Here is a 13,984-nt window from a genome sequence, read left to right as displayed (position 1 = left end):
AAGAAGAAAAACAGTTTTCTTCAAGAAGATAAAAGTATTTTAAAAGTGCAGCTGACACTATCACACACTTTCATTAATACCACTTTGTCCCACCAAGTCCAGCCCTACCCTGGCTCTATTAGCAAAACCAGTCTTTCTCTGGGAATTTGCCTTACTGCAGATATCCAGCTAAGCTGCTCTAAGTAATCAAACTCTTCACAACATCTTTATTCCAAAAGAATTGTAATCCATGCATAATACCTCCAACAAGGCCATTTTCCTTTGTTGTCTCTGTTTTGACAGTGGATTGATTAGGTGTCTTCATCTTTGAGGTATTAATGGATTCCAAGAGGGAGACAAATTCTAGAAAGTTAGATTCGTTGGGCATCTGACCTTCTTTAGCTTCTAGATCTGATTTAGAGGTTGGTAAGGTCTTTTCTTTATCAGATACCTCCACGAAATTCTTACTTAAAAGCACATCTGTCCCACTGTCTACACTCAACACCCGCATGTGCCTCTTTTCATGAGCAGTTCTGCAGGACTGCGGATCTAGGTTATGCAAGTCTTCCTTGGAACTTAAATCCACAGTCTGGACATTTTCCAAAGCATTTTCCTGATTTGGATCTGAACAAGTGTTAGTTTCAAGAGGTGAATTTGCTGGGTTGCTGAGCTCCTTTACTGCATCACCCGATTCATAGCCAGAGCATTGGTTGGATGACAGCTCTGGTCTCAACATTTCTGGAGTTCTATCACTTTCACTAACTTCTGAGCAAGGCTTAGCTTTACTGTCATCAGACAGGTCAAACGTGATAACAGGGATTCTGAGCTGTTCATTAGTTTGCTGACTTGACCAGCCTGCTCTAACTACACCAGAGTCAAGGGCTGAGCTTGTCCTCTCACTTTCCAGGGCCTGTAAATGGACAGAGCCCGGTAGGTCACTAAGGGTGGTGTTTGGTGTAGTACTCATTGTGATGACAATTTTAATGGGCTCACACAGCTGGTCTCCGGGAAGAGAATTGTCCACAACTGCAACAGCAGTCTCACTGTCTGAGCAATCAAGGTCCTCATGGCTATTACCAGCATTGCAAGAACTTTCCATGTGCTCGTGCTCTTTGGTTGCAATAGCATTGCACTGTGGGCAGTTATTGGTAAAGCCTGTCTGTGGTGATCCATCTGGCAATTTCTCTCTTTTGTAGCTTTTAGGATTACTTAAATGGTCTGAAATAACTGAATTTTCACTGTCCCATGGCTCTGAAGAAACTCCAGTCCTTAAAATATCACCTTGTGATGAAGAAATATTGGAGAAGTTTTTAGCTACGTCTCTGTCCACAAGAATATCTTGGGATCCATAGTGGCCACAAGGCCGTCCATTAAATCCTTTTTGATTTACTCCATCACCAGGAAATGTTTCCATAGCAGCTGGTTTTCTTGCTATTGCTGATGAGCTGGCAACTGAACCAGAGGTTGCAGAAACAGGTAATGTATCTGCTTTGATACAGGGTGAGGTAGATGAAGCTGGTGGTGTAGTCTGATCTTCTAGTACCATAACACCTAGGAAAAAACATTTGGACATTAGGTCTCACATGAACACTAAGCATTATTAAAGTATGATCTTTAACCAGCAAAACCTGATCAAGAGCAGAACAAAGGAAGCACAGATGATGCAGCTGATTAAAACAGTTCTAAAGCAAAGAGGGCTTTTTTTTTTTTTGGTAGCTACATATGAAATACTACAAAAGCAAGATAGACCCCTTCCAAGTCAGGACAAGCGTAGCAGCGTGTCTATTTAAGTAGTCAAAATAGCTGAAGAAACAGCTAGTTTCAAAATCAAAATGTTTTACAGAACTATCCCCACATAGGGAGAGGTGAAAAAAAGAATAAGCCAATGCTGCAGGTTTGCTACATCACTTTCTGCAATTCCTAAATGGTCACACAGGATATAGTGATCAGCCTTAACAAAAACAAAATAAGATGTAAAATATTAAGACATCTCAAGCACTGGAAATGTAGGTAAAGTAAGGTGTACTGGAATATACAACACAGAGCTAAAGGTTGACAGCCACAACAGAAATTTACAGCCACATGTTCAAGGGTTCTAAGATGCAATCCAAGTGTTAGCTTACTAATTTAATGCTTTACAGAAGCTCAGAGCTTCCTAAGAATGTGAGGCAAGGCTCTTTCATCTCCCTGAATCAAAATGGGGAGAGCTATTTGCACACCCCTCAAAAGGCTGCATCCCAAACAGCTTGGATGACAGTAGAGAAAGCTTAGTCTGTTAGAATACCCTTGAAATTTAGTTCTGGCTCTTCAACTCAGATCCTAATAGGAGGCACAACAGAACCTGCCATGGGGTCCCCTGTGCCATTACTTTTTGTGCCAAGCAACAGTTTAGGGGATTTATAAAGCGGTCCAAATACCTCTAAGATCTTCAATAGTTTCCCGTGTTGGCAGGTCCTAAAAAAATGAAAAGAAACACACAAGATTAACATGGTCATTTATTAAATTCTGTTGGGGAAAAAAAGGTCTATCAATGTAGCTATCAATAGCTACCTAATCAAAGGTTAATGACAGCACTGGTAAGCTGCTTAAAATCACTGGAATTTGAACATGTACCTTGCACAAAATGCAAGGGGTGGGTGAGGGAGATGGTTACAGAACAATCATGCTCCAAATTGCATCACTGAAATTGTGTGTGATTTGGGGGAGGGGAAAGAAAAGCAAGATGTTCTTTAAAAAAAAAAATTGCCTAATCCAGATATATTTTTTTAATCATTAAGGAATAGAACGTTCCACATTAGATCTGTTCCACTTTTCCAGCTATGTGTTTCCAAAGCGCTAGAATGAAAAGTTTGACCTCCAGCATTGGTTAAGTATTTCTCAATGGAAAACCAGAGAACAGAGATATTAAATTAATATAAAATTGTTTAGATTCCAAGAAAGCTTTGAAGGTCATTTAGTCCAAATCCCCTCTGCCATACACACACACTCAAAGCAGGTACAGTTTGAGCAGGTAGCTCAGGGTCATCTCCAACAGAGCTTTGAAAATCTCCAAAGAAGGAGATTTCACAACTTCTCTGGAAAACTTCATCCAGTATTTGACCACTCACTTGGTAGGGAAAAAAAAAAAAACAACACACAAACCACCATAAACCAAAACAACCCCACACAAAATACATGAAATGTAATTGATCTAACTGTAGCTTTCCATGGCTGCAACTGGTTCTTATCCTGCCACTGGGCACCTCTGAGAAGAGTGTGCTACACGTGCTTACTATTAGAAAACTGAAGACAGCACTAAGCTCTACTTGTATGGTTACAAAAGAGTTGAGCCTTACAAAGGCTGAAACATCCCATCTGCCTGTCCTCATACATCATGCTCCTCAATCACCTTGTTAGTCTCTGCTGGGATTCTCATCAGCAGGTCAATGTGCCTGGAAACTAACTGGGGAGCTGAAAACGAAACACAACACCCCAGAGGAATACTTCAGGGGTTTAAATTCAACAGCCTAAGTGCAATTAAGAACAAAAAGTTGAAAAAAATGACTGTGGCTCTCTTCTGACTGACAGGCATTAATATCAAGAGCAAATTATTACTATTCTCTAAAATTTCATGGTGGTATCCTGGCAGCAAGAACAGGACACTTGGTTTGACAAGACCCAACCGACATGTTTGGAAGTGGGAGACTAGGATGAGATCCCAAGGAGGCATAGGTTTACAGAATGGACAAATACCAGAATACTGGAGAGTAGGACAGAAACAAGGTGAAAAATATTTTACTTCATAAAAAAAACCAACCAAACAAAAAGAACTATTAATGTCTCTGAATCACACAGATGCTACAAAAAGGTTAAAACACTCCAGGAAATGAAGAAATAGTTCTGATTCAGATCAGGATTTGAATAATTTGTAGTAAATAGGAATAAAGGGTGGGCGTGGAGGAATATGAAGACAGAATGAAGTATCAAATAGCCACTTATTCAGAAATCACTAACCATCCTCTGCACTGACTGAGGCAGGAGTCCTGTAGAAAAAAATAGCATGGTATCACATAATTAAAGATGTTATCACAGTATGCAAGGGGAGTAGCTTAAGATTACACAGACAGTGTTATTCTGTTTCTTAATTTTTTGAACATTTCTTCAACTTATCATGAGTGTTTCCTATTTTTTTTCTTTAATAACATTTACATACATCACCTTCATCACTTCATATACCTTTGATTTATTAAGCACAGCCAATGGTGTTGAGTGCAAATGTATGTACTTTTAACCTCCTCTTGACACCTCCTAGATTTAAATGGCTTTTATGCATCGTTTAAATACTGAAGAGATGGTTTTGGTTCCTTTTATAAGCATAAGTCTAGTTACACAAAACCAAATTATTAATGCTACAGGAGCAGATGCCTTCAGAGACAACAAAATAATGCCGATTTCATTAGCCTCTCCCTCCTCTCAAAGCAGCCCAAAAAAACTAGTTGCTCTTGGCAAGATTTACAAAGGCCACTTGCTATCTACAGAGCAGAGAGAGCCCTCCTAAGAAGTGCAGCATTATGTATGATAGCTCCAGCTCTGCAAAGCTCAAACCTTTAGGACAAGGCTGACAAGCAGCAGTGGCATACCCAGTAGATGCATGGAATGACCCTTCCTGCTTGGAGCAGGCCTGTGTTGCAAGCAATGAGCACCTGGCAACACAACACCGTGTGTGGTGAGTGTGCACTGCTGGAGGTGAGGACACTGCTGGAGGAGTGCACATACTAACCGTGGCTCCAGGTGAGTCCTGCGAGTGGGGGGCCTGCACTCTGGAACTGTCAGGAATTGTCTGGGTAGAGCCATTTTGGCTGGTCTCACTGACGACATGATCCCCCGAGTTATTGCTGAAGGGGAAGCACACAAAAGATAAGTCAATGCTTCTTACCACAGGGCATCACAGTGAGCTTTGGGAAACAGCTCACGAATGAGAACAAAATGGGAAGAAGCAGCACAGCACAATGAAGTAACAGCACTTCTTTCCCCTCCAATGATAAAAGCACAGGACTGTAAAAATATTGTAACACCTTTCTGCACTTCCTCACCAAGACAACTTGATAAAACCAAAAGAATAAAAACGCCTCAATGTAAAATGATCATGGTGTCTTCAGAAGTAGAGCTACGAGAAATACAATGACATCTCTTCAACCTCCCTATGCCTATATAGTGCCATTTAGCCTGCCTAACACACAAACAGATTTATTGGCACAAAGGTCAATTTGGGGTTTTTCCTTAGACATATGACAATCAAAAGCTACTCCTTTCACAGTTTTTACTTTGTAAGTCCTGGAGTATGTAAGCCTTATCTAATTGCCTGTTTATCTGGAAATCTCCCATAACCACCTACTTGAAATGCAAGAAGGAGAGTACTAATACAATCGTTAGACCAGAAAAACTTTTTGCTCTGGTCTAGGCAAAGCAAAAATACAACCATTACTAATTTCATATATTATAAGACAATTTATTGATCAGTTCCTTTGTGGATACATTAACTATCCACTAACTCCTTTTACACATATGTTCTACTAGGTTTTCCATGTATATAAGCAGGTATTTCTGGACAAAGTTTACTATCAATAACCTATAAACATTCTCTTTCTTAGGTATAGCACAACAAAAATTCATTTTAACAATAAAAATCCAAAAAAATAAACCAGAAAAACACGACAGTGAAATGTTGAAAAGCATGGGGTTGGGCTTTTCTATTTGTTCATGGGGTTGCTTATTTCACCAAAAATTTATTTTTAAAATTCTAAAGCTGTACATAAGCTATAAAATTATTTATCTGGGGGTCTCTATCATCTTTCCAAAACATTTTTTTTTAGTTAACTGCCTTCAGAAAATTGTTCAACCAACCTGTCAACTATCAAGGTCTGTTTAAAAAATTCTGTCATCCATCTAGTCAAAATAATATTAAGATCTTCATTTTCTGACCAAGTACTAATTAATGGATTGTTGTGCATACACAGATCAACCTGGGAGGAACAGTCACGTGATTTAACATGCAACTTTTAAGTTATTCTACCCTCACTTCTTAGCCAAAACAATCTGAAAGGCATAACCCCATCTAATATAAAAATGTCGTATGGTTAGTGACACACAGAGGCTTTTCTCAGAAAAGTCCTGATGGAGGCAGACCTTGAATGTCCCAACAATATCAGTGCCAGGAGTGTAGCACAGATGTGCATGTGTAAAGACACAGAAGAGCAGCAGCACAGAGGAACACAATCTTGATACTACTTAGCCGGCACAGAGCTAACAATAGCAACTGCAAATGAATAAAAAAATACCCAAAGGTCTTTTATACAGAGCTCTCTGTTGAAGCTTGACTGGTAGTTTTAACAAAGCTACACAATTTAAGCTTGCTTTGGACACTTCTATGCTTCTGTCACTTTTAGATACCTTATTTCAGCATTTTGCACATCTGTCATAACACTTGGTATCACCTAAAGCCACTTGACAGCTTCATTTCTTTGTATGACTCAAGCTTGAACAACCAGCAGGAACATTCTACCAATACACAAATCTGGAAAATGTCAGTACTAGTCTCCATCTCACTATTGTTTTTACCTTCAATACCATCACAGCCTAGAAGCAGCCTTATTGATTATATGCAGCTCAGACTAATAGTACTTGTCTCCTCGGTAGAGAAGCTACAACAACCTACCAAATGCCCCTGAGAAATAAAAGCAGTACTAGCTTACCTCATGAACAGGACCACAGAAGAATCATAAGCAGTCACAGTAAAACATAAGGGGGAAAAGCAACTTGCACATCTAGGTGTGATCTGAGAGAGAAGTTACTAAAAGCACACAAAGGCAACATGAGGTTGCTTTGACTTCCAAAGCCATGATATTAAAGCATTTTCTTTACCAACAGGTGCCTGCCACTTCCCTGCCTCTTCCCAGCAGGTAAGCACAGTAGGAAGAGGAAGGAGCAACCATTTAAGGCTTCCCCAGAAAACTTTTGCCACGTTTTCTTCAGCATCTATTAGCACCTCCAGTACATATCTCCTCTGCCACCTTCATGGTGCCCAGCTGCTGCCCAACCTCTGAATCAGGTGCAGCTCTGCCTGCTTCACCACAAGAACATTTCAGCTACCCAGCTGAAAAGCATTAAGCAATTTTTGAAAGTGTCATTCTTTATACAGCTGTAAGGAGTATTCTTGCTTTCAACAGATATTTCTGCCATGCAGGACCATGGTGCAAACTCACCCATTTTACATAATGTGCCAGCAATGCAAGGAAAACCTTACCTACAATTTGAAGACTGAACCGCTTCTCCTTTTTGAACCTCTGTATCTTTACATTGCCTTCCATTTTTTCTTGAGAGCTTCTGTTGAATTACTTCGCCTTTATCAAACATAAGATGCAAACGGTAGCTGATCACCTTTATTACTGTGAAGAAAACTGTCACCGAGCTGCAGTACACAAAAACTGTCACTGCATTTGCTGGAAAAGCCTACAGAAAGAAATAATGAGGACACAATGATAACAGTTTGCTTTGAGAAAATGCTGCTAAAACTTCTAAATACAATATATGTATTGAGTTCTGCTCACAGAAAAGTTTTAAGGGTTTGTTCAAGTTTCAAACCATTTCACAAGATCTATTCTTCTTTTTATTAGCTGTGGATATTATTTATTATCAAAATCAGCAAAATCTCACCATTGACATACATTATAAAGCTTTTCAAAATACTGCCATCCCATGTTAATGCAGCTGCAGCCTTTCCTGAACTATGAATTCATAAAAATACAGACACAAAATGAAACATTAGTTATCTACAAACTCGAAACCTTTAGAAAAATTCTGTCATCTTACTTTATATGTCAGTTACGACTCAACAGTAGAACACTGCCGTTTGATGTCCATTTCCTAATGCCTCACAACATTTTCCCAAATACCTTATCCACTGAGGAATTTTAAATAATTAGTCAGGACTAGTCAAAACAAACGAATAAAAACACAGAGAGGCATCCTGTTCCGGCCGATGTTCAAGGAATGAGCGATTGACTAGGCAATGCTTAGTTGCCAGCTGAGGTTAAACAATGACACAACCTCTTTGAATTCTTTTTCTAAAGTACATAATTGTTAATTTGCAGCTCTCTGTGATCTGTTTGATGATCTGTGATGAGCACCACAGCCCTTAGTCATTAAAATTAATTACAGTTCAACTATAGTCTGTAAAGCTCTTTCACAGACATGACATACTAACAACTTTTTTATATACAAATACTTCCTTACAGTAAAGGGCAAATCATAGCAATGGACAGTTGCAGTTATACTTTAAGTATCCAAGTCTTTACCATTATAGTCATGGAACATGCTTATGTATTGTCATTACACAGCTGCAGTCTCACAGTGAATTTAATCTCTCTTAAAGTTTCAGGGGATTTATTTAAACAGAAATTTACTACATTCTCACACAGGAACAACAACAAGAAAACCCAAGCAACACACAAAAACAAAAAAGGTTTCCAATACTCAGGACTTGCTAAAAGCCTGCTGAAGACAATTTTTAAGAAAAGTCTTTACTTTGGGACTAAATATTTTTTTTCAAATTCATAAATAAATCATACCAATCACACAGATAAAGGGATGGGAACAAGGCATGCTTATTTCATCTTTAGAACAAGTCACCACATTTATCTTGATGTTGAAATTAATATGTTGAATCATTTCTGTGTTGTGACAAGCAAGTGGGATGCAATTCTGATGCTGCTTTTGGCTCACTGGGACTTCATACCATCAAGATATACACGTGAAAATTTTCAGGCAAATCCTTTTTTATGACTATTCTGACTCAGATACAAAGAATCTATTCCACAATAGTGGAGGAGCTACTTAGGACATACGTACTACCAGTGATCCCTAATAAGACAAACACAACTTTCTACAAGTTGAGGCTTAAGTCTGGTAAGAGTACTTCATGGTTCTGTGTAAATACCAACTCCCAGCATACCCTTCAGTTATTTAGTGAACTCAAGCCAGAGAGAGGATCCATTTGCAAGGTCATGTTCTCAGGGTATAAGGCTTAGTAGATGAGGTTGAAGAACTTGAGGTTAAAGAATTTGTGGTTTATGACTAATGTTTTTATAAAATGAGCAAGAAATTGTTTGGTTTCACAAAGAGCGACTGTTTAAGAGAGATTCGTTCACCTTCCAAGGAATCTCTTCAAATATACACTAAAAGGCACATATCAACCACTCATTATTAAATAATAACTCAGAATGGCCCACTAAGAAAAGAAATGCTTTATAGGTGACATTCATAAAGCTTAATAAATATTATATGAATAATGTCAAGAGGACACAACAAAAATAGATTTCCAGTAGCTCAGCCTATGCGTGCCATGCTACAAGAGAGGCTCAAAGGAAGCTCCTAGATTTTTGAGTGGAAAACAGGGCCAGTTTTAGCAAATGCTGAGTGCTGCATGTCCTCATCCCTGCCTTGTGACCAGACCTACAGGAGCTGTGCCCTGAGCCAGCCCGTGGTCTCTGTGCCTATCTGTCCGAGACATGCTGTGTTTCAGTGTGCTCACCACACCAAGACTGCCAATGGCCAGTGCATCTTTAATACTCTGAATCTTGGGGCAGGCTGAGTACTGCAAGCCAGCAGGTTGCTCCCTGTCGACGTGAGGAATTAGGAGAAAGATGATAATGGAAAGCCCTCCATTCTCTGAATCAGGCCTCTTGCATAAGGTACCAGTGTCATATGACTGCAGTTGGTGTTCTCAGGGACAGACAGGTGAAAGCTATCAAATCCACACTAAGGAGGAACTAAGTTACAGGCCACTGAGGAATTAGATGATAGAGTCATTTTTGATGCACTAATAGTTATAATTAGCCTGGTTTTCTATGAAAATGAGGTTTTATAATCACACCATGTGTATGTGTATTCATCATCTCCCTCCATCCCCTCAGCTAAAGGTAGACAAAGAATTAAAAAGTTATTCAGCAAACTTTAAGAGAATACACCCCACTGGGCAAGGTCACAGCAGCATACCTCCTCCATTAGTGAGAGGAACCCACACAGCTCTCTGACCTTTTGATGCCACCCCAGTGACAGGAAAAGCTTCAATTGAGTTGACATCTTATTAGAAGCTATGAAAAAAAAATCCACAAATACAAATTCATTAGAAAGCAGGCTTCATGACTTCCCACAGGTTTCTATGGAAGCTGTAGCCCTAGTTTTCTTCGTTCTTTCGTCCCATTAAAAACTCTACCATAATGTACTTTTTGTTCTCCAGTAGCTTCTGTTGTTGTACCGTGCACCAGAATAGCGTGGGGTCACAGCCAGAAATGCAGGCTGGTGTGCCCCAAGTGTGGCCCAACTTACTGCTGCAAATGCAACAGGGTTGACATCACCACATAAGGAGCACCTTTGCTTGGGCCTTCTGCCTACCCAGAGATTGTTCTCAGAAGAACAGCCACATTCCCCTTCACGTGTCTATTGGCTTATTCAAGTAGCACAAAGGTGGAGGTGACTGAGATATGTACATAAAGGTATGTAACCTTTGAACAAAATACCACGCCTTGTAAATTGGGCTGAATGATAAAGGATGCTTAGACCCAGATGCATCCCACCCACTGCTTGAGCCCCTGAGGCATCTAAAGCAAGGCAGTGCTGCACCTGGGCCTCACTGTCTCTGGTGTGCTACAGAACACAAATAAGGGAACTACCAAACAAATGTTCAGTCAGCCACTACCAACAGAGACATGAATAGGAGATATGACACTGGGGCCAAAGATCCGTGTTTATCTGTTAATTAAGGTGAATCAATATTAAGAGATATCCATCACACAATATAAAATATGGGAAAGCAGGTAGCAAATAAAATTCCAGGGGTGTACATTGAGTTCTAAGTGTGTCCTACCACACAATAAATATAGTACATAACAGGGTAGCCTATCTCTCTGCTGCAGAGATATATGTATTCTTAACTTTTACAGAGAGACAGAGTGGGGTAAAAGGCAGCCAAGTGGGACTGGAAGCAGCTGACACACTGCTAGTTTTATCACAGTTTACCTCTGAGTAATTTATGTGCCCACACCCTTATACTGCCATGTTGTACTTCTCCTACCACAGCATGATTTGAAGATCTAGTGTGTGAGAAGTAACAAGCCTGTAAGTTCAAGGGTTCCCTGTCCAACAAAAGGCAGGAGAAACATTCAGTACGTTGTTTTGGGCAGTCACCCAAATACGATGCACATTCTCTTGCAGCTTGTAAAATAAGCTATAGCACAAGTATTTCCTGAAGTTGCATCTCTAGTTCACTGGTGTTTTACTGGGGCTGAATACTAAAAAGTTATCACTATTTTCATGTGCAAAACACCTAGGGATCCTCAACTGTTTGGTGGAACAAGATAACTTTAATTCTTAATATATTATGAAAGTTGATAAGGCACAGTTAGAAGAGATCTCATTACAATTTTGAAAGTTGATTTGAACGGCAATGATGCTCCAAATATCCAATGTACATTTTTAATGCTTAAATGATAAAGAAAACAAAGTAATGGAAACACAGAGATGCATTTTCAGGGGTGGGGAAAGCTAATTAAGGAATCCTTAGTACCAAAGTAAGCTATGCTGAATAAGCTAGAGAAAGAAATTCTCAATCCACACAACAGAAACAACTTGATACTTTAAGCTCCTCAATGCTACCATCAGCACGCCTCTGCTGAGCCACTGTGAAAAAACTAAAAACAGATGGATGAGTTTTGACACTTAATTCAAATCACACTGTTTCAAAGAGACTTCCTGACTTCAACAAAAGATTATCCCAAGCAAATGAAAAATTTAAAAAGGAGTACTCTAATCTGTTTTCATTTTGCCATTTCAAGAAACATCACTGACTGCTTTTGCTGAATCCAAAATATTGGTGTTAAGTATGTAACATAAATATCACCCCAAATATTGCTGAATATTACAAATAAAATTTCTCATAAACCAGAAAAAACCTTTATCTAAAAAGCAGGTTCAAGTTTCTAAGTGGCAAGAATAGATGTCTTACATAAAGTTTACAAAGCCTTAGAAACAAGCCACTTGAAAACAAGAAAATATGTAAGAATATAATTATAGTTAGGCAGCCATCATAATAAATGCTTTATTCTCATCAAGGACAAAGAATTCCCATAGCAATATGTTAGCTCAAGAACATAAGTCCTACATTTAACCAGATGATTCATCAGAAGGTCAGTCAGTCTGCAGAAAAATCAAGTCCATCTAGACAGGTAAACATGATGCCCAAGAGAGTTCCGTAGATAAGTCACATTTTCTCCCCTTAAAGAATTACTTTTACCTTAGCTCTGACCTACAGTCCAGTGTTCTTTTGTGCAACCCCCACACCTTCTTCAGTTCAGAAGTTTCCCACAACGAATCCTTCCAGATACATACTTATATCAACTGGGACAAAAAAGTTAGCCTTCAATTTTTTTCCTTCTTAATCACATTTATGACTAGGACAGCAAATCCTACAATACAAGACAATCCTACAACTTGCTAGTTTGCATAGGAAATATGCACTCAATCAGAAGAAACATATTGTTCTTCTGGTTCATTAACTCCATGAGCCATTCTTACAGGAATTCACTGCAATCCATGCCACAAAATCCAATACCAATTCATACTTAAAAATACAAGATGTGGTTTCCACCGGGATTGCAAGGTGATTCATAAATGCTCTTTCCTTTTGATAATCAGGCCCATATCTGACTATGTAGGGTGAAGAAACCTATTTAGAACTTGAGAATTTAGTTGAGTCACTCCAGGAACCAAATGAATGGAAACTGCTTCTAACGGAAGCAATATTACCCTATAATCACTGAAGGACACACCAAAATAGATTCGATGATCCAGCATACTTTAAGCTTTTCTCACACAGTAGGAAAACAGACAAAAACAAGAGCAAAAGTTTCAAGCTTTTCAGGAAAATAAATTTAAAGTCCAGCAAAGAAAATAGTTACTACCACTTGCAAAGTTTAAATTTCAGGACAAAGGGAGCTGCATGTCACAAAAAGCCATGTGATGCACCAGTGACATTCAGCAAGGCCTATTAATTCCATGGTGTCTGGATTTTTCCATTTATTTACCCTTCTCGGCAGAGTAAGACTGGATCAAACTTAAAAAAAAAAAAAAAAAAAAAAAAAAAAAAACCACAAAACACCTGTCTCCAAAAGAGATTTTTGAACAAAGGTCCCCAGGGTCATTCAGCACTTGCAGAGGCCATCACTGCACCCCTACCCAACTCCTTCGGCAGGGATAAGGGTCCGGCCCCTGCCTAGCGCAGCCGGCGGACTCACCCCGTTAACCCTTAGACACAAAACCCCCAGGTAAAGCCCCGAATGCCCAATATCTAAGCCCCCCAGAGGGCAGTTTACAGCCGGCTGAGCGCACACGCCCTCGCTGCCGCCGCCTGCGGGCCGAGGCCCGCGGCTCCCACCCCGGCACCCGCTCCCGCCCGCCCCCCAGCCCCTCTCACCAGGTGCAGGGCCATGGGCAGCGTCAGCAGGAACAGCCACAGATAGAGGTGGCAGCTGTTGGTGAAGGCGCCCTGCTCCGGGTCGTGGTACCAGCCCCCGGTCAGCGCCGCCCACACGCCCTGCCCCACCAGCCGCGCCGCCGGCGACACCATGGGCGACACCATGGCCGCCCCCCGCCGCCGCCACCGCCGCCCCTCAGCCGCCCGCCGCCGCCGCCGCCATGCCGGGCGCCCGCGGATTCTCCCATGGTGCCCCGCGACGCCGAGCATCCCTCCCGCCCGCCCCACCCCGGGCGCCGCCGCCGGGAGGGCACCGTCACGGGCCGCCCCCCGCCGGGCACGGCGTCCGCTCTGCCCCGCTGCGGGGCCGGGGCCGCCGCCCCACCGGGGTCCGCGCCCGGCTGCCGGGAGCGGCGGCAGCGCTCGGAGGCAGCGGGGCGGAGCGGGGCCGGGCCGGGCCGGGCCGAGAAGCGGCGGAGGGGGGGCGGTTCTGGCGCG

At 41.1% G+C, this 13,984-nt stretch overlaps 1 protein-coding gene across 3 annotated transcripts in view; it reads right to left on the bottom strand.

Annotated features, from left to right (window-relative positions):
• Nucleotides 1–13,752, bottom strand: part of PCNX2 (pecanex 2) — a 151,585-nt gene extending 137,833 nt beyond the window's left edge. Inside the window, exons 1-5 of one of the 3 annotated variants that reach the window (XR_010997378.1) lie at nt 13,487–13,752; nt 7,262–7,467; nt 4,739–4,853; nt 2,397–2,433; nt 241–1,530 (exon numbers count right to left, since the gene is read on the bottom strand). Coding sequence is in view for 2 of the 3 variants with exons in the window: in XM_068185061.1 (XP_068041162.1) it covers nt 241–1,530; nt 2,397–2,433; nt 4,739–4,853; nt 7,262–7,467; nt 13,487–13,651 (1,813 nt within the window). In the remaining variant the exon portion in view is untranslated. Of the gene's footprint in view, nt 1–240; nt 1,531–2,396; nt 2,434–3,972; nt 4,002–4,738; nt 4,854–7,261; nt 7,468–13,486 lie in introns of those variants that run through there. The other 2 variants (XM_068185061.1, XM_068185062.1) reach the window with 2 other exon arrangements.
• Nucleotides 13,753–13,984: the final 232 nt, after the last annotated feature.

Source organism: Anomalospiza imberbis, chromosome 3 (genome assembly GCF_031753505.1).
Source record: "Anomalospiza imberbis isolate Cuckoo-Finch-1a 21T00152 chromosome 3, ASM3175350v1, whole genome shotgun sequence".
NCBI lineage: Eukaryota > Metazoa > Chordata > Aves > Passeriformes > Viduidae > Anomalospiza > Anomalospiza imberbis.
This window is presented reverse-complemented; position numbering and strand designations above follow the sequence as displayed.